General features: G+C 44.6%; 1 protein-coding gene across 8 annotated transcripts; it reads left to right on the forward strand.

Annotated features, from left to right (window-relative positions):
- Positions 1 to 2,174: 2,174 nt before the first annotated feature.
- Positions 2,175 to 20,435, forward strand: LOC116995880 (nucleolar pre-ribosomal-associated protein 1-like). Of its 8 annotated transcripts, XR_004417810.2 has the most exons (9): positions 2,175 to 2,309; positions 2,587 to 2,693; positions 3,977 to 4,089; positions 12,643 to 12,786; positions 13,155 to 13,399; positions 14,239 to 14,336; positions 14,995 to 15,057; positions 15,417 to 15,564; positions 19,909 to 20,435. XR_004417810.2 is itself a non-coding variant. In XM_033058962.2 (7 exons), exons 1-7 carry the CDS (start codon positions 2,297 to 2,299, stop codon positions 19,960 to 19,962), a joined length of 774 nt encoding a protein of 257 aa, XP_032914853.1. In that variant the 5' UTR covers positions 2,175 to 2,296; the 3' UTR covers positions 19,963 to 20,434. The 8 variants fall into 8 exon arrangements, 5 of the variants coding, with proteins under 5 accessions (XP_032914853.1, XP_032914851.1, XP_032914855.1 ...); XR_004417809.2 differs by lacking the exon at positions 14,995 to 15,057; XR_004417811.1 differs by lacking the exon at positions 15,417 to 15,564 and having other exon boundaries at positions 19,909 to 19,925.

Consider the following 20,435-nt stretch of genomic DNA (forward strand, 5'->3'; position numbering starts at 1 on the left):
TTCCCAGTTCTTTATTTATTGATTTGCTCTTTGTCCTGGCTGCACAGTGCCCTCAGAATACATAAACATGGACTTCTTGCACAGCGTTCTGTGTTCACTGAGGAAAAAGTAAGCCTGGGGTCGAGCAGATAGAGAGTTCTATCTGTCTTGAGCTCTGATAAGCATCTTGTGGAAAGCTTTTCCATCCCGGTTCTCAAGGTTCTTTAAAACAAGCTGTATGTCAGACATAGGATTCAATTGGGACACTTTTGTAATAAGAGCTTGTTATTTTATGTTAGTTGTTGAACACACTCTCCAGGGTCAGCAGGATGGAAAATATTACCACTGCATATTTTCAGCGAAGGAAAGTTCTCCAGATAAATTTTTCTTATGGGCTGCTGAAGTGAGAGCCTTGGGTTTCGTTCTGTGTCACCACTCCATAGTGGAACGGTTAGTGCACATCAGCAGTTTGCCCACAGCTGCTGCCTGAAGGAGAGCAGAGTGGTGGCTCTGGGACAAATGGCAGTGGCCTTTGGGGAAGCGGAGATCCTGCTTTGCATGGCCCGTAACCAGCAGAGCTGGCAACAAGAAACTGCCAGGCATGAAATGGAGTTTTACTAGTTCGAGTAGTTGAGAAAAAGATGAGAGGATTAGAGCTGGTACAGGGACAGAAATAATCTGTGATTTTTTGACATAATATTGTATACATATATATATATACACACACACGTGTATACACGCACGCACACTAGTCTGAGCAGTGATGGGGGGAGAAGTCATTGGGCCAGATGTTAGTACTTGGCAGTGAGATTGCAGCCCCTTCTTAAGTAGGAATCTTTGTTTCTAGAAACTTCCTCTTGACTCTCAGGGTGAATGACAAGAACATACAGGAATGTTATTGCTAAACTCATGTGACATTTGTATCCGTTAAATACCACTGAGGTGCCATTGCGCTCCATTCCCGGAGGTAAGGTGAAAGGTTCACACCAAGTCATTTCCAGCCATCAGTGGGTAGAAATGGCAGCAACCCTTCAAAACACAAAGAACACAAACCCTTAAAGGAGAAACTGCAAATCCTGATGGCACAATACTGTGGGAGGTAAATGCAACATCAAAGGGTGTGTTTCCTGTTTTCTGTTGGGCTGATTTCTGGTCATTGCTGGATTTTGTTTTACCCAGAAGGGCTCAAAGATACAGCTGAGTACTTTGCTCAGAGCAGGCCTTACCAGCAGAGTCACTTGTGCCTGCACAGGGACAACTGGGGTGGTTTGTGGGCCATTTATGGGCTCCTTTCTATTACAGAAGTTTTTTAGTGTTGGTCTTTCAGGCACCCAGAAATGCTCTGGAGGCATGAATTTTCTCTCTTGTTGTTCTTTGTATTCCCCTGAAATAGTGAGCTACAAGATGTCTTTACAGAATTTACCCCTAGCTTTGCGTGGCCTAGTGAGCAGGATCATTTCTGTCTCACATAAATACAACAAAATTAATGAAAACAACCCCATGAATTTCAGCTCAGGTAAAGAATTCCTGTTTAGAGTGAATTTCTGAGGCCATGGGTTTTGAGGGTAGAGCCAGAAATGGGTGTTCATGATCAGACATGTTAAGGACTGTGGTGCTGTTACACACACTGGGACATGTCAGTGCTAACACACCCAGGTGCTTTCTGTTTCTTCTCTGCTGCCCCCGACAGAGTGTGTGGTGGTGTGTCACAAGTTTGTGGAAGTCACTGCCCTGGGTCTCCCAGTGGCTGCCCTGAGCAGCTATGGCCCCAGCATGAGAGTGGCTGCGTGTTTTGTCCTGGCTTCCTTCTGCTCCCGTCTGGAAGGGGCTGGCTTTGGAGAGCTTTGGAGAGCTAAGGCTCAGCTCCATTGCCACTTTGGCAGGTGAGACCTTGTAGGTCATGGACGTGTGTGGGAGAGATGTTGCCTTGCTCATCCACCTATGTGTGTGTGGTGAGACAGCTGAAAGAAGCTTTTTGTCATCGCTCTCTCCCCTTGTTTCTCCTCTGCTGCTTGGTGTTTCCTCCTGTTACAATCTGCAGACAGAGAAAGTGGGAAGTGTGTTGTAGAAATTCTTGGGAACTTTGTTTCTCAGAATAGAAATGCTGATGGAATATGGGATGTGGCCTGTGAAATGTCCCAGAAGCTGACTGATGTGTTCATGCTCCTGTTGTGTTCATTTGGACTGTGGCTCAGGTTTCTCTCCCTGGACTCTTGCAGTTGCTGGATCTCTTGGATGCTGTGCAGAATGGAATCAGGCAGCCAGAGCTCAGGTTCACCTTCTCCCTGACCCTCTGCATTGCTCAGTGGCACAGCAGATGCTGAAGCCAGGTACGGGACCTTCCTGCGTGTGTCACTGCTGGGGTGGCAAACGGAGCCTTGGGGAGTGTTCATCTCTTCAGCACTCCTGACTGAGCTTTTCATTCTGGGGAAGAGAAGGGGAGGGATGGCCAGCAATGTAATGAGCCCAGAGCAAAGACCTTCTGCAGTTCCTGGGCTGTTCTCCCAGCTTGGAGCTCTACTCAGTGCAGCTTCCATTTACTGCTGTCCGTGGCTGTGGGGTGGGAATGTTGTCCTCCTCCACAGTGACAGCTTTTTCTCTTCACAGGGGAGCACATGTACACACAGGTAAACAGATTCCTTCTGTCACACCAGTTTTTGGACCTGAGGAAAATACCAGACTTTTTCCAGTTTTTCTACAGTTTTGATTTTGAGGTAAGAGTCCCATTTTAGGAATCCAGTAATTCTTCAGAAAAAAGCCATAACAATACAATGAAATCTCATTCTCCCCTAGGTGGTTAATTAGAGGCATTTTTGTTTCATATTGGAATTAAAAATGTGATTTCTCTGGGGCTTTTGTTGCTTTCTTTATACTGACAGACAATGAGTTGTGCTGTGTATGCTCTGTGAGCACAACTATTTGAATATTCTGCCCCAGTTAGGCTACTTTCACTTTTGAGTTTTGATTAGTATCATTGAGTTCAACTGAGGTATTTTAGGAACAACAGCTTCTAAAATTCCATTTCCACTGGCTGTTTGGGCTGCAGACTGAGTGTTCCTGATGGATGTTAGTGATTAAATTTGGTAGGAAAGGAAATTGAGAAGACCAGAGCAAGCTGTGGTAAGCCCTGAGCTGACACTCCCAGGGAACCAGGATTTGTGCTCTTAGGAGCAGGTATTGTTTGGAAGTGTCAAAATGTCTGATGGTGGTATTTTTCTTTGTGGCCTCCAGTACAAAACAGAGCGTGAGTGGATCCTCAGATTTCTTGGGGAGGGGCTGCATGACAAACATTGCTACGAGCTTTATGACTAGAGGATTTTCCAAATAATTCTTTCCTTTTTCAACAATCTATTGTGTGATGGGGGCTCCCAGGTAAGACTTTAAAAAGAAAGCACCAAAAAACCCCAAACCACAGAAGTTTGCATGGCTTTGAGATCTCAAGTACAAAAAGAAAGGAGCAGATGACTCTGCCTTTACTCTCTAGAGAATCTGTTCCTTGTTGATTTTTTGTATGTGTGGAGGGGGAAATAATTGCTTGTGTCTAAAGCAGTCCCATCCTTATCCCCCTAAACTGGAACATGTTCCTGCCATCCTGGAGCCTCATGTGGCTGCCGTGGTTCTGCTCCTAGTCAGGGCCTTTTGTTTTTTGGGGGTCTCTATTCCCTGACCAGCACATTTGTTACCTGAGCAGTGCTTCAGCAGGAGGGAAACTCACGTGCCAGGACCTCTTGCGTTTGGGAGCATCCACCCTGAGTATTTCAGGGATCAAAACCTTGGACAGAAAGATAAAATTGTCTTGCTACCTGAAGAGTTCTTTTAAGAGTAGCACCTGTGGCATGAAGCTTTGACTGGAGCATGTCTCTCCTTCCCTGGCGTTGCTGAGAACATGTAATGTTCATTTTACCTTGAAGTTGATCAGATTGCAGTCAGATTTCTAATTCTGAGTTAGAGCGTTAGATCTGCACTGTCAAAGAACAAGTTACATTTTCTGTTTCAGTGTCGTATCTTGGCGATATTACAAAGTGCTGCCCGTGTCATCAGAGCTGCTGCCCATGAGCTGATCCAGGATCACAGCCTCCTCACGTGGCTCCTGCACAGCTTAGAGAAAAGGTGAGCAGAGCAGTACAGGAGAAATGGGAACAATTGTACCGTCCACACTAGAATAGTCATGGCTGAGTATGAAAACAAGAGTGGCAGACAGGGACACAGGGGCACCAAGGGCTGGACTGGCAGAACTTGCTGAACTCTGAGGTGGCCCTTGTGGTTGTGAAAACAGAATGGAGAGGCTTTCGGGTTGTGGTGGGAGGGATGATGGTGGGGGGGCTTCATGGTCTGGGAAACACTGTTGTAACCCAATACCCTACTGCTTTAAGAATGGCACATCCCTTTAACCCTGTAACCCCTGCAAGACCAATGGATTGACCCCTGCGATGGGATTGGCCTGAAACCAAGGCTGACCCCTCCCCTTTCCTGACCCATAGAAAAACCCGAGCCCACGTGTGGACTTCCTCTTTTTATCCCCATCTCCCGCTCTGACTAAGAATAAAACAGTATATCAACCCTGGGATAAGAGCCTCTAATATCTCGACCGTTCTACATGAAACAGCATCCCAGGCCAGCTCTGCAGGATATTTGAGGTGCAGTGCGAGGCCCCCAGGGTGCTGTTTCAGTTGGCGCCCGGCCCGTGGTGTTTTTTTTAATTAAAATCCACGTGAGAGGCTGTGACCCTTGAAGGGTTAAGAAGCCGATGGGAAGCCCAACTACCCTGTGGGCGAAACTTGCTTTCTAGCAGGTCTAGCTTAAGGGAACGGAACCAGTAACTCATCCAGCCCATAGGGTGATCGGTTTCAGGAGCAGATTACAAAGTACAGTTTTTCAGCTCCTTGGTACTTCGCAGAGAGTGGTAAGTATAAATTTTCCTCCGTGGGGAGGGGGATTTTGAGGTGCTTTCTCTGTAAAATCGAGGTGCCGGGAGCTGGGCTGCACAGCGTCCTCCCTGGGGGTTTTGGAGCTGTATGCAGCCGGAGACACTGGTGGGGGTAGCAAGGCAGCCTTGAAACAGTTTCTGCCGTGTGTACAGTATCACGCCAGACAGCTGATTTCAAAGAGAGGCGCCGCTTTTTTGCTGCAGCCTGTGATTCTCTGTGGGGGGAGGTGCCAGTTAGCCGGCAGCTAGCAGCCTTCTCTTACTGTGTTTTAACTGTGCTTTGTAGTGAGATATTAGAGTAACTTGCTGTGAAAAATATGGGTACACAGCAATCTACTTTGCAACAGAGCGTGGCTTCACAAATTAGAGAACTTTTAAAGATTGCAAATGTGATTATTACTAACAGAGAACTAGATAGGTTTGCTAGGTGGCTGTCTGTAGAAAAATCAGACCTTAATTTGGAAGATATGAATTCGGTTTTATTTTGGAATGAAATTGGAGATTTATTAACTTTAAAAGTTGAAAATGGGGATAAAAAAGCCTTAATGTTCATCCCAAAATTTTTGCAAATTAGAAAACTGTTACTTCAAACAGAAAATAACAGCCAGCCACAGCAAACTGCTTCAGAGTCAACCAGTTCTTGTATCTGTCCCTCTGCATGTGTTATTCCCTCTTCACCTAAGAAATCTGACTCCTCTGTCTCTCTAACTCAGGCTGACAGCCACGTGTCTTTTACTACTGAGGCTGAAAGCAAACCCCAAAATGGCTCCAGCCACATGGCATTAAACTCTTCTTCTTCCCATAATACTCCTTCTCCCTTGCTAACACCCTCAGACCCCTCCCCAAACTCATCCTCGCCTCTGGGTATTCAGGACTGTTCTCTTTCGCAACCACGACCCCCAAGCTATCAGGCTAGCACAGAGCGGGGTGGGGGTGGGTGTGGGAGAACTGGTTCTACAAGTTCTACACAACCTCCCTCCGAGATAAGGGCCTCGGCACCGCCCATCGCTCAGGACACTGTCTCTGTAGAGACACATAATCAACAGATAACACAGCCCAGAGCAGAGGGAGGAATAGAGCCCATCCCTAAAACCCTGGGTCTGGAAACCCAGATACCGTCTGTGGCTCCTGTCATTTATATGGGTAGGAGAAATGGCAGGAGGACATATCAGCCACTGATATACCAAGATAAAAAGGAAATTTGTAAGGTTCAAAGAGAATTTGGCAGACACAGTGAAATGTTTAAAGGATTTTTAAGAGCAACATTTAGTTCTAATGAGATGGTACCTAATGATATTAAGTATTTATTCAGATGTTTACTTTCAGCTTCGGAATTCGAATTGTGGGAAAGCATTTGGAAAAGATCTTTAAGAATACTTTTGCAGGAACTACAACAAAGCCCAGAAAGTGCAAAAGATGAGGATAATAATGATATTACACAGGAACACCTAACAGGAGAGGGAGAATTTGAGAACCCTGATAAACAGGCACGTTTATTAACTAAATTTGTTTTGGATAAGATCTCTCTAGCAGCAGAAAAAGTTTTCCATCAATTACCTACTGCTGAAGTTACAGGTAGTTATGTTAATATTAAACAGTTTCCTTCAGAAAGTTTCTTGCAGTTTCTGGATCGACTCCGTGCACAGGTGGAGAGACAAGTCTCGGACCCAAAGGTGCAGGCAGAGCTATTGAAGGAGATGGCTCAGAAAAACGCTAATGAATCATGTCGCAGGGTCATACTTAGTCTTCCCCTCGACCCACCACCTAGCTTAGCACAGATGATAGAAGCCTGCACCAGAAAAGCAGAACTGTTCAGTGCACCAGAGAGGAATCCAGGACCAGCACACTCACGATCTGCAGCAGCGATGACACCAGGACCAAGGAAGCAACCGGTACCTCCACAGTAGCTGCAGTACATCACCTGCTCCCAGTGCAAGAAAACAGGACACTATGCAAGGGATTGCCCACACAACCAGAAACAGAAGAAAACCAACAAACAAAAAAACTAGGTGTACAGCGCGTACCCACCATAAATATCATCACGAGCGAAGATATAAATACTGCGGGTTCCACACGGGAAATACCCTCTCTCTTTAAAACTAAGGGGGAGGACGGGACAAATAGTGTGGGGATTAATGATAGCATAAATGTTAAATATTCGATTGGCAAGGGTTGGACGCCTTTTGGTCGTCTCAATCTTAAGACCACTAAAGGTGTTTGTTTTATGTCAACAGAGTGGACAGCAATTACAGTGGATCTGTCTAGCACTTCACTGGACCTGACGCTGTTGCATTTGGAACTGCGCTGTGAGTATTTAGTTATGGGGGACACAGCACACACACCCTTGGAGATGGAATTACTTCCATTATCCAAGAAGGAAAATGTCTCAGGTTTCGTTCTCTTAGCACGCTGCTCACAACCACCTTATTACCTGAACGAGGGGCAAATCCTTGCCCAGGCCATCCCTGTTCCAAAGGAAATCACAGCAGAAGGAAAATCACCTGAAATCTATTGGGCAAAGGTGGTGGGTGAGGAAAAACCCTCTGTGGCATGCAATCTGACCCATGGTTCAGACCATCTCCATGTGGAGGGGGTGCTGGACACAGGGGCAAGATGTGACGATCATACCCGAAAGGATGTGGCCGTCACAATGGGAATTGCAACCCGTGGCAGGCAAAATCCAAGGTATAGGAGGAATCAAATTGGCTAAAATATCAAAAAGCATCGTGCAAATTGAGGGACCGGATGGAAAAATGGCTAGTGTCCGTCCGTTTGTTACAGACTATAAGTGCCCCCTGTGGGGAAGAGATACCATGTCTCAGTGGGGAATGAAAATGGTAATCCCCAAAAGTTCTCAGGATTTTTAAAGGCGGCCACTGAGGAGCGCCCTGCCCACAAATTGACATGGTTAGATGATTCTCCAATCTGGACAGCTCAGTGGTCGATGAGTAAAGAAAAACTTAAGGCACTGGAGGAGCTTGTAGCAGAACAATTGGCAAAAGGACACATAGAAGAAACTATAAGTCCTTGGAATTCCCCGGTATTTGTAATTAAGAAACCAGGGAAGGACAAATGGAGATTGTTACATGATCTCTGGGAAATAAACAAAATTATAGCAGACATGGGATCACTTCAACCAGGGATGCCCTCTCCAACGATGCTCCCTCAAAATTGGAAATTGGCAGTTTTAGATATTGAGGACTGTTTCTTTCAAATCCCTTTACACCCAGCAGATGCTCCACGGTTTGCCTTCTCTGTTCCTACCATCAACAGAGAAGCCCCAATGAAGCGCTACCACTGGAAAGTGCTCCCTCAAGGGATGAAGTGTAGTCCTTTCATATGCCAGTGGTATGTGGCCTCATTGCTGTCCCCAGTGCGTGCTCAGAGAAAGGAAGCTATCATCCTACATTATGTAGATGACTTGCTTGTGTGTGCCCCCGATGACTCTATACTCCAACACACGCTTGACCTAGTGGTTAAGGTTTTAACCTCTGCTGGATTTCAATTGCAGGAGGATAAAGTCCAAAGGATGCCACCTTGGAAGTACCTGGGCCTGGAAATCACTGCAAGGACCATTGTTCCTCAGAAATTGGACATTAATTGTAACCCAAAAACCTTAGCAGATCTCCATTCCTTGTGTGGGTCTTTGAATTGGGTTAGGCCCTGGCTAGGCCTCACTAATGAGGACCTGGAGCCCCTTTTCAATTTATTGAAGGGGGAGAGAGAACTGATTTCTCCCAGGGAACTGACCCCAGAGGCAAAAACTGCAATCGAAAAGGTACAGAAAGCTCTAGCAGAGAGACAGGCTCATCGCTACAAGCCTGAACTGCCTTTCAAATTCATAATTCTGGGAAAACTACCACACTTACACGGTTTGATATTCCAGTGGATCGAGGGGCAGAGAGATTCGCTCTTAATCATAGAGTGGGTCTTCCTCTCCCACCAAAGATCCAAAACCATCACAAAGCCACAAGAACTCATAGCTCAGCTGATTCGTAAGGCAAGGATGAGACTGTATGAGCTGGCAGGTTGTGACTTCACATGTATTCACCTTCCAGTCAAACTCTCTGAGGAGGGAAGGAACTCTCCTGAGAGGCTGACAAAGGAGATATTCGAGCACTTGCTCCAGAGCAATGCCAGTCTCCAGTTGTCTCTGGACAGCTACAGTGGACAAATATCAGTCCATGCCCCGTCTCACAAGCTGTTCAATGAGGAATTCCACCTCATTCCTCGTGAGAAGAGGAGTCGGAGACCACTCAAAGCTCTCACAGTGTTCACAGACGCTTCTGGGGCTTCCCACAAGTCGGTGATGACTTGGAGAAATCCTCAGACTCAGCATTGGGAAGCTGATGTTGAGTTTGTGGAGGGTTCGCCTCAGGTAGCTGAACTGGCTGCAGTGGTAAGAGCTTTTGAGAAGTTCTCAGAACCAATCAACTTGGTAACAGACTCAGCTTATGTAGCGGGAGTAGTGTCCAGGACGGAGCAGGCAGTGCTCAAAGAGGTTGACAATGAGCAGCTTTTCAGGTTGCTGTCAAAACTAATCTATCTGATTTCTCATAGAGAACATCCGTTCTATGTGATGCATGTGAGGTCACACACCGATTTGCCAGGTGAGATCGCAGAAGGGAATCGTCAGGCAGACTCCCTTGCCACCCCAGCAGAACAAGCACGCCTCCCAGACATCTTCCAACAGGCAAAGCTGAGCCACCAGCAATACCATCAGAATGTGCCAGGTCTGATCCGTCAGTTCAAGCTAACACGGAGTCAGGCTCGAACCATTGTGGCCACCTGTCCCAGCTGCCAGCTCCAGGCCATGCCATCACTAGGTGCAGGGGTTAACCCCCGAGGCCTTGGCAGCTGTGAGGTGTGGCAGACAGACATCACACACATTCCCAGTTTTGGTCGCCTCAAATATGTTCATGTAAGCATTGACACATATTCAGGTGCGGTTTATGCCTCTGCCCATGCAGGAGAAAGAGCTGTGCATGCCAAACAACACCTAGTGCAAGATTTTTCAGTATTGGGGATCCCTAAGGAAATCAAAACAGATAATGGCCCAGCGTATGTGTCCAAGGAGTTCCTGGAATTTGTCTAGCAGTGGGGAGTGGAACATAAGACTGGCATCCCCCACTCCCCCACAGGCCAAGCTGTGATTGAGCGTGCACATCAGACGCTCAAGCATGTTCTGGCTAGACAGAGCAATTCAACTGTGTGGATGTCTCCACAGCAGAAGCTGTGCAAAGCCCTGTTCACTATCAATTTCTTGAACTGTTCATTTGAAAACATGAATGCTCCTGTGGTTCGTCATTTTAACAGTGGCAAACAGTTCAAGCTGTCTGAGCATCCACCAGTTTTGATTAGGGATCCAGAAACCTGGGAAACCAAAGGTCCCTATGAGCTTGTTACCTGGGGACGTGGTTATGCGTGCGTATCCACTCCCTCAGGCCCTCGGTGGGTTCCCCAGAAATGGGTGAAGCCTTATGTCCCCAAACAGCCAGCTCCAGCTGAAGAGGAAGAGAAGCAAGTCACAGTTGCTTCGAAAAGAAGACGCCGCCGGAGAGGAGAGAGAACTGACACAGAAGATGACCTCCCGGCAGACTCAGAGACTTTTAACATGTTTTAAAATGTTTGTTTTCTTTTTAGAGAATACCTCCTTTCCACTCAACTCATGATGAACCCCATCCAAGTTGTCATCCTGTTAACACTGAACAGTCAGGCAGCTGCATGGATCGTCCCTCAGCCGCGTCAAAACGTCTGGGTGACCCTGGCAAAGACACTCCAACAGGAAAACATATGCCTGTCCTCGGCAGCAGCAGAAAATCCTATGTCCACCTGCCTGGTAGGAGTTCCCTTGAAAGCTGGAGAATACTCAGCCAGCTTTGCAATGGAGATGCACAATGAAATTCCCGGGATACACACAATTTCAGTATACAAAACTAATGGGCAGCAAACAGAAGAGAACCCTATGGAGGAGCTGCTGCCCAATTTACCAAAAGCAGCTCAGGAACCTCAGGAATTAGAGCTGTTAGGTTCCTATCCGGCACAATACTGCATTCAGCTTGTAATTTATCCAAAACATTCTGACACCAAATAATTCCACAATGTAACACAATATAGAGAGGAATTCACAGGCAAAAAGTGGTGCGGGGTTTTGAGTCACCTTGCAGCAAACTCCCCATCTCTCACAAGTCCCAAAAGCCTCCCTAAGGGGTTGTTCTTGATTTGTGGAGATCGGGCATGGGCAGGAATTCCCTCTAAGCTTTTAGGAGGACCATGTACCTTTGGGCGGTTGTCCCTGTTGGCACCCAATGAAACCTTAATTAAAGATTGGACTCATAAAAACAAATCAGTAAATAAAATCCAAAAGAGAAGTGCGGACAATGTGGACAAAGATTGTGACTCTGAAATTTTCCATTGGGCCAAATCCAAAAGAGTTGCTGTATCCCTATTTCTTCCATGGGTAGCAGCAGCCAAGGCTCTGGGTGAATTGGGCCACCTAGAGTGTTGGGTAGTCAAACAGGCAAATTTGACATCCACTGCCATCAGCTCCCTCCTAGAAGATGAACAAATTACCAGGCAGGCCACACTCCAACATCGTGCTGCCATAGATTTTCTCCTGCTGCTACATGGACATGAGTGCCAGGAATTTGAAGGACTTTGCTGCATGAACCTGACCTCGAAAGCTCCTAACGTCCATGCTGCCCTCCGAGACATGAAAACCTTGATCGAACTAGTGAAGCAAGAATCTGAAGACTGGTTCAACGAACTGTTCAAGGGCTGGGGATTCACGGGGTGGTGGACTTCAATAGTCAAAACTATTTTGTGACTCTTTGTTATTCTTTTCCTTGTAATACTGGCATTTGGAATCCTTCGTCACTTGGTTCTCAAGGCCATTAGTGGTCTCATGCCCTCTGTCGCCATGGTAAATCACATAGAGATGAAAACCCCGAAACAATCTAAAGCCCCTACTAACCCCAAGTGGTGGGAAAGATCTTAAGTTGTATCCAGAATAACCTTCTCTCTTCTTTTAAACAAAAAAAGGGTGAGATGTTGTAACCCAATACCCTACTGCTTTAAGAATGGTACATCCCTTTAACCCTGTAACCCCTGCAAGACCAATGGACTGACCCCTGCGATGGGATTGGCCTGAAGCCAAGGCTGACCCCTCCCCTTTCCTGACCCATAGGAAAACCTGAGCCCACGTGTGGACTTCCTCTTTTTTATCCCCATCTCCCGCTCTGACCACATGGAAGCCTAAGAATAAAACAGTATATCAACCCTGGGATAAGAGCCTCTAATATCTCGACCGTTCTACATGAAACAGCATCCCAGGCCAACTCTGCAGGATATTTGAGGTGCAGTGCGAGGCCCCCAGGGTGCTGTTTCAAAACACTACTTTGAAAAACCAAGGAAGGAAATGGCACCTTGTATTGGTGTCTTTACTTCTAAGTTTGAAGCACTTTCAGTTCACATGCTGTGACAGGAACTGCTGCACAGGAATGGATTTGAGCTGTCTAGAACATTCCTCCTCCCCTTGCCTCTCCCTCACATAGAGGCACATACACAAAAAATCTCTTTTGCATGGAGTGCCCTGGAAGGTTCAGGCAAGTGCACCCAAAGCACACAAAGATGGTCCCCTATAGGTGATGGACCAGCTGCTGGTGAGGATCTGCCTTCCAAATGTGGCTTTCTTTCCTTTTCTGTTTGTTTATTTGCTTGTTTTGGTTTGTTTTCAGGTTTCTGGAAGACAAGGTGATAAATAAAATCATTTCCTTACTGCATACTCTGTGGCTAACAAATTTAGGAGACAAGAGAGAAAACAAGAATCAATTGCAGGAGAAGAGGAAACTTCTTCCTATTCAGCTTGTAAATGAATTTCTGTATGTTTTGGTCAGGTTGATCAAACATATTGGTAATTCCTTTGTCTTGTTTTTTGTTTCAGTTGTTTTGCATTTCATCTTCTGTCCAGCTGGAACTTTAATAAGGCCAGGAGGATTTCTTTATTTCTGGTAGATGAATGGCTTTTTTTACCTTCAGTTTCTGTGTTGAGTAGTGAATTTGGATGAGATTTCTTTGACAGGCGGATTTAGGTGTTTGAATACGTGGGAGAATAAAGAAAAATGTGATGCATGGTTGCTATCAAATCCTAGGTCCTTAATTCCTAGCCATTCTGACAGTAAGGATTACAAACTGCACTTATTAATTAGCATGCAGGAAAATCCATGGCACCTGTGTTTTCTTTTGACAGGACTAATGTAGATGTGGCCAGGCTGACGGAGTTTTTGAGCACCCTCCGCTCTGTGCTGGAATCCCGTGCCATTGTTGGGGAGGCTTTTAGGGAGATGAGGCGTTTCATGGCCAATGACAGCATCCTGTCCAGCAGGGAGCTGCTGCTGCTGCTGCTGCACGAGTGGAGCCTTGTCAGCAAAGACCTGCAGCTGCAGGAGGAGCTGCAGGCCCTGGCCCAGAGGTGCCAAAACACAGAATTGCTCAGTAAGTGCTAAAATACTTCAAGGAAGGCATGTTTTGTGGCAGCTGTTACAGACCAACAGGACAAGTGAGGCAAACTCCTCTGGAAATAGTACTAATACCTTCTGTCAGACTGGTGTAACTGGGAGCCCCCAGAGCCCCTCTCAGCAGTGCAGGCTGGGCTCCTTCATGCTCCAGCTCATGGAGGAGCAGGGCCCGTGCAGCACCTTCCATGAGCCGGTGAAATCCCTGTGCCTGTCGGCAAGGATGGGAGAGGATGGGGACTTGTCCTGTTCTTAGCACTCGTGTTACGAGGCAGGGGTGGAGGAACTAGGAAATTCCATGACTTTTTTCATCCAGTAAACCAGTTTTCCCCTGCCCACCCAGGCTCATGGCTTCCCAAAACAGAAGCTGTCTTCGGTGGGATGGGCGGAGGGGTGGGCAGCACAGAGCATGCTGACACTGGGAGGTTTTTCTGACACTACAGTGCTCACACTCCCTCTAAGAAACTTCCCTTTCAAGGACTATAATGGAACAAAAGGTATGAAAGAAATGTAATTCCAAGAGGAGAAATAGTCTGCAAAAAACAAGTCCCCATGGGCCTGGATGCTGATCCCTGTTGCTGGTCCAGGGCAGCATCTGACAGGTCAGATTTCAAACAGTTTGATTTAACAGGTTTGTTCCTCCTTGTGAGCAGGGTCATTGGCTTTGTGTGGGCAAAGGCACTCCACATTTTCCATCTAGGAAAAGAGTTAGGGAGCTATTTTAAAACATAATCCTGGAGGTAAACAGCTTGGCTAGGTATTTCCGTGCGGAAATAGAAGAATATCTCCTCTGATTGTCCTCTCATCTTTCTTCCACAGCTGTTCTTGTATTCCTGACTTCCATTTACAAGGGGAACACATGGCTCGGAGCTCAGGAGCTGGATCTGTTACTGTCCCACTGGTCTGCACTAGTGCAGGTGATGAATTACAGGATAGCTTGGGAACTTGGAAACAAGGAGAAGAAATTATTACGTCTCTTTGCAAAAAGATTTGGCTACATCAGGGCATTAATTCAGGGAACTAACACTTCATCTTCAACATTCTGTGCTCTGCCATCATCACTGTGAGCCCTGGAAGCCTCCTGAGCTGTTCTCATACAGACCTAACTTGTTTGGTCAAAAAATTTTGATCACTGTGTGGGAACTCAGGGGGACGATCTTATTCAACCTCCCTCAGTGGGACATTAAAGCTCCACTTCCCATTTTCTTGAACAGTCTGAGACACAATATTACTTTGTATAATTTTTATTACAGGCATTTTTAACTTTTTGAAGAACCAGAAAGACTGTTGGCGCATATGTGTGTCATTAATATCCATCCTCTCTCCAGAGTAGGATGGGAAAAAAGGCTGCAGAGCTTCCTACAAGGGGCTGCAAGTGCAAATAACGAGGAGCCAGAGGTTTAGTCATGATGATTTACTATTTCTTAAAAGAACCTGGTAGATTTCATGATAGCAAAACCAGTGTGAATAGAAGACTGAACTTGGGAATCACGATAGTCTCCTTGGGTTTAAAAAGCTTTAGTAGTTTTTAAAGACGTTTATATCAGATCTGCTTTATTTTAATTTTAAAAATAGCCTTGATCCATCACTGCTGCTGTGATGTGTGACAAAAGGCCATCTTCCCTCCGCTTGGAACAGGTGAGAGATGGAGCTAAACCCCAAAGGATTTTCTGCTCACCGATTATACCTGGGTTTTATTGGGAATTCTCTGCAAAATCTGATCAATTGTTCTTGAATGTGGCCGTGAGGGGAGGCGAACGTGCCAGCCCAGACCTGCAAACAGGCACTGCCAGACCAAGAACCTTTGAAATGTAAACCAGGATTTATTCAATGACTCAGGAGTGCGTGCTGTACCCAGGTCCTCTGTACAAATATGGTACAGGGAAAAGCCAGAACTGCACATTCCTTGTGATATTAATTGAATTTTGGGGGTGTCAAATAAAAATGAGATGCAAATGAGGGAATTGCTTCTACATGTAATTGTTCTTGTCCTAAAGGAGCCCTGCCCAGTCTGAGTGCTGCCCAGAGCTCCTCCCTGAGCGCAGCCCTCTCTGGGTGAGCCTCTGTCCTGCTGGCCGTGCCTCTGTGTCTGCATCCCTGTGCCGCTCCTCGCCCGGCTGGGAGTCCTTGGTGCCTTCTTTGGGGGTGAGGAAGAAAGGCTGAGGGGAGGGGGTGTCTTTTGGGGCACCGTGAGGTCCCTGGGAGAGGGAATTTCTGTGAGAATTTGTGGGGATTTTGTGGGGAATTTGTGGAGATTTTCTGGAGATTTTGTGAAAATTCGGCGAGGATTCTGGGGGAATTCTGTGGGAATTTTAGAGTGATTTTGTGGGAATTTTAGGGGATCGTTGGGGATTTTGGGGCAGTTCTTGGGGAATTTTGCGGGGAGTTTGTGGAGATTCTCTGGAAGTTTGGGCTTAATTTGTGGGTATTTTTGTGGGAATTTTTTGTGGATTTGGTGGGGAAATTGATGGAATTTTGGTGGGAATTCTGAGTAGATTCTGAGGGGATTTTCTGGGAATTTGTATGGGAAATTTAGGGGCATTTGGGACAGTTCTGTGGGTAATTTTGTGGAGATTTTGTGGAAATTCTGAGGGGTTCTGGAGGAATTTTGTGGGAATTTTGTGGAGATTTTTGGGTGATTTTGTGGGAATTTTCGGTTAATTTTGTGCAAAGTCTGAGGCTATTTTGTCGCAATTTTGTGGGAATGTTGTGGGAGAATGTTGGGGTGATTTTGTGGGAATTATTGTTGGAATTTTAGGGGATTTTGTGGATAGAGTGAGGGGATTTTGGGACCATTTTGTGGGAATTTTGAGGGAATCTTGGGGTGATTTCATGGGAATTTTTGTGAGAATTTTTTGGGATTTTGTGGTAATTTCTGGGGGATTTGTGGAGATTTTTATGGAAATTTTGTGAACATTCGGAGGTGATTTTGTAGGAACTTTGTGGGAATTTTGGGGTGATTTTTTTGGAATTTTTGTGGGAATTTTTGGGGATTATGTGGAAATTAACAGGGGAACTTGTGGGGATTTTGTGGGAACTTTTGGTGGAATTTTGGGGTGATTTTGAGGAAATTCTGTGGAGATTTTGGGGCAATTTTGTGGGAATTTCAAGAGAATTTTGGGGTAACTGTGAAAATTTATGACAATTTTTAGAGAATTTGTGGGAATTTTTAGGCAGTTCTGTGAGGAATTTTGTGGAGATTTTGTGGAGATTTTTTGGAAATTCTGAGGGAATTTTTGGGCGATTCTTGTGGGAATTTTAGGGAATTTGGGGCAGTTCATAGTATATTTTGGGGAAGTTTTGAAGGCATTTTGGGGCAGTTCTGAGGAGATTTTGGGGCAATTTTGTGGGAAATTCAAAAGAATGTTGGGGTCATTTTGTGGGAATTTTGAGGAAATTTTGGAATGATTTTGTGGGAAATTTTGTGTGAATTTTTGGAGATTTTGAGGGGAATTTGTTGGGATTTGGTGGAGATTTTAGTGGAGATTTTGTGAAAATTCAGAGGTGATTCTGTTGGATTCTGAGGGAATTTTCGGTGATATTGGCAGAATTTTTTGGGGGGAATTTTTGGGTGATTTTGTAGGAATTTTAGGGGAATAGTGGGGATTTTGGGGCAGTTCTTGGGTAATTTTGCGGGAATTTTGTGGAAATTTATAGGGAAGTTTGAGCTTATTTTGTGGGAAATTTTGTGGGAAGTTTTTCTGTATTGGGTTTGGAATTTGATGGAATTTTGGTGTGAATTCTGAGTAGATTCTGAAAGAATTTTGTGGGAAATTGTGTGGGAAATTTAGGAGATTTTGGGGCAGTTCTGTGGGTAATTTTGTGGAAATTCGGAGGGGAATCTGGGGGAATTTTGTTGGAATTTTTGTGGGAATTTGTGGGGATTTTTGTGGAGATTTTGGGAAAATTCGAAGGGGATTCTGGAGGAATGTTGTGGGAATTTTGAGGGAATCTTGGGGTGATTTTGTGGGAATTTTAGTGAGAATTTTTTTGGATTTTGTGGAAATTAACAGGGGAACTTTTGGGGATTTTGTGGGAATTTTTGGTGGAATTTTGGGGTGATTTTTAGGATATTCTGTGGAAATTTTGAGGTGATTTTGTGGGAGTTTTGAGAGAATTTTGGGGTTATTTTGGTGGAATTTCGAGGAAATTTTGGCATGATTTTGTGGGAAATTTTGTGTGAATTTTTGCAGGAATTTTGAGGGGAATTTGTGGGAACTTTGTGGAGATTTTTGTGGAGATTTTGTGAAAATTCTGAGGTGATTTATTTTGGAATTTCAAGAGAATTTTGAGGTCATTTTGTGGGTATTTTGAGGTAATTTTGGCATGATTTTGTGGGAATTTTTGTGGGAATTTTTGGGGATTTTGTGGAGATTTTAGTGGAGATTTCGTAGAGATTCTGAGGTGATATTTTGGGAATTTTCTGGGAATTTTGGGGTGATTTGTGGGAATTTTTTGGGGAATTTTAGGTGATTTTGTAGGAATTTAGCGAATGGTGGGGATATTGGGGCAGTTCTTGGGGAATTTTGCTGGGATTTTGTGGAAATTCTTAGGGAAGTTTGGGCTGATTTTGTGGAAAATTTTGTGGGAATTTTGTGTGGATTTGGTGGGGAAATTGGTGGAATTTTAGTGGGAATTCTGAGTAGATTCTGAGATGATTTTGTGGTTATTTTTGTGGCAAATGTAGGGGATTTTGGGGCATTCTGTGGGTAATTTTGTAAAGATTTTGTAGAAATTCTGAGGGGATTTTGGGGCAATTTTGTGGAAATTGTGGGAGTATTTTGGTGTGATTTTGTGGGAATTTTCAGGAAATTTTGGGGAGATTTTGGGGGAAATTATGTGGGAATTTAAAGCTAATATTGTTGTGAATTTTGAGAATATTTCCCCCAAAATCACCCCATAATTTCCTGAAAATTCCCACAAAATCACCCCAAAATTCTCACACATTTTCCATAAAATCACCCTAAAATCCACACAGAACTTCCACAAAATCAGCTGAAATTCCCCAAAAAATTTGCATGCCAGCTGTGTGGACAGGTATGTCAATGTGAGACAGATGTTCACATGGTACCTGTGTGGGTTTTTCCTGCAGCAGGATGCGCGTAGGTCACACACTCCAGAGTGCCAGTGTGACCCCCTGCTGCTCCAGGTCACCTCTTTGGCTGTAGTTCAATAGCTGAGAGTGGGTCTAGTGAGGGGTCTAGAATAGTGACGGGACTGCAACAGCATCCTGTAGCCCTGAGGAAGAACACGCTCACTGATGGAAACCTGCGCTGCCAGGCCGTGTTCCTTCTCTCGTACGGCAGGATAGGCTTCACATGGCGATTTCAGTGCAACAATTATGTGTAAAACCCATTCACCAGCCTTCAGCAATAAATATGAATTTGAAATGGATGCTGGCCAAGGTGATTTTTCACCCTCTAGTCCTGTAATTTTCATAAAAATTGGTCTATTTGCAGTGTTATGGACAAAGGCTTGACTTCAGAAACTGAGCCACATTTCTCAAACTCCTGAGTGAAACTGCCTTTTACAGGCAATAGGTAACAGGCTCAAGCTTCAAGATTTTATTCAATTAATACATAAGTAAGAGTAAATTACAATTTTGCTAAATTACTTCATCTTCACAAGGCTGATTAAGAGCAGATCAAATCAGCTTCCTGCCATGGCATTCAAAACTATTATTGCAAAAAACCCTATGTGAAATTTGACAAAATTTTTCAGTGTGAAAGGTCTGTTTTTTCTTAACTATTTTGTATAAACATGTGGAAGGAATAGTTGTTTTCCTTTTAATCAGAACTCTTATTGATAATCCACCAAAAAGTGGGATGTCAGCCCTGCTGGCTAAATAAATGAATGAGTCATTATCAGGGATTGATGGTTAACTTAGCTATCTAATGGTATACAGGGATTAAATTAAGATTTAAATTTTCCAGATCATATTTTCTTCTTAAATATCCCTACTGTTAAAAACTACTGTTTACATTTATCTTTTAATACATAGCAGCAACAAGACTACAAGGATTGATGAGATCAGTAATTCTCACATTATAACATTGTAGAAATGGGTCTAGTGGGGACAGTCAGGGGAGTGGCTTCACCTGCATACCTGCAAAGAATCAGCCTCTGACCCTGGGGAGCACTAGCTAGGTGAGAGAATATCCTTTTACATTAGGGTGAGAGAATAGAAGAGTTGTCTCATGGGAGCTAGTATGTTAATCAGTTTGTTACAAATGAGTTATGTTCTTAGTTTTGATACATGGTTGACTGACTGCTTGTTGCATATCTAGAAGGTTCTGTTTCATATCCTCATTATTGACTGGACCTGCAGCCTCTACCCCACCCCATACATTGTTGTGACTTCCTGGTTCCAGGGTCCTCGAGATGTGACCCCTTGTACTGCACACGACTTCTTCGTTTTTTATTTTAACCATCAGTAAATTCCTTTGTTTTCTGTCTTGTTCATTGTTCCCATCTCTCCATTCTTGCCAGGCACCTGCCCCTCTGGACCGGTCTTGGTGTCACTGTCTGCTGGCAGTGACATAAAATCTTTGGATAGCGCTTCATCTTCACTGTGGAGGTCTCCAATAAGGAAAGGACAAATGTGGGAGTCTGGGACTTTCCTTCCAAGAAATTAAAAATAGTGGAAGAAAACTAGATAGGGACAAAGAAAACTGATACTATCCTTCTAAGAACACAATTGAACTCATAAATTAACTTAGGACTGTTCCTCAGCATCTTTTATTAATCTATCAGTGCACCTGTAACTGAGACTGGCAGTGATTGCTCTGCTGGGCAAGAAAATTAGAGGTGAATTCTAAATGGCAAATACTGAAGAACCAGTCCAAGACTTTTTAACATGTGAATACAGAATTACTCTCCCAGTTCTATCAGAATACTTTCTTTGACTAAAACACTTACTAAAGTTTTCCCAGGTACACAAATAGAACTTTATTTCAGTGTGAAGGATTAGTCAAGGTCTAGTTGTGTTTTGCTCAGAAAAAATTTCTCCCTGCTAT

The sequence above is a fragment of the Catharus ustulatus genome, chromosome 4 (assembly GCF_009819885.2).
Source record: "Catharus ustulatus isolate bCatUst1 chromosome 4, bCatUst1.pri.v2, whole genome shotgun sequence".
NCBI classification, from domain to species: domain Eukaryota; kingdom Metazoa; phylum Chordata; class Aves; order Passeriformes; family Turdidae; genus Catharus; species Catharus ustulatus.

Excerpts from the sequence above, each read along its gene's own strand:
- LOC116995880 (XM_033058960.1), top strand. Across the intron at positions 2,694-3,976 it reads TCTACAGTTTTGATTTTGAG|TGTCGTATCTTGGCGATATT; the intron begins GTAAGAGTCCCA and ends TTTCTGTTTCAG. Across the intron at positions 4,090-12,642 it reads CTGCACAGCTTAGAGAAAAG|GTTTCTGGAAGACAAGGTGA; the intron begins GTGAGCAGAGCA and ends GTTTGTTTTCAG.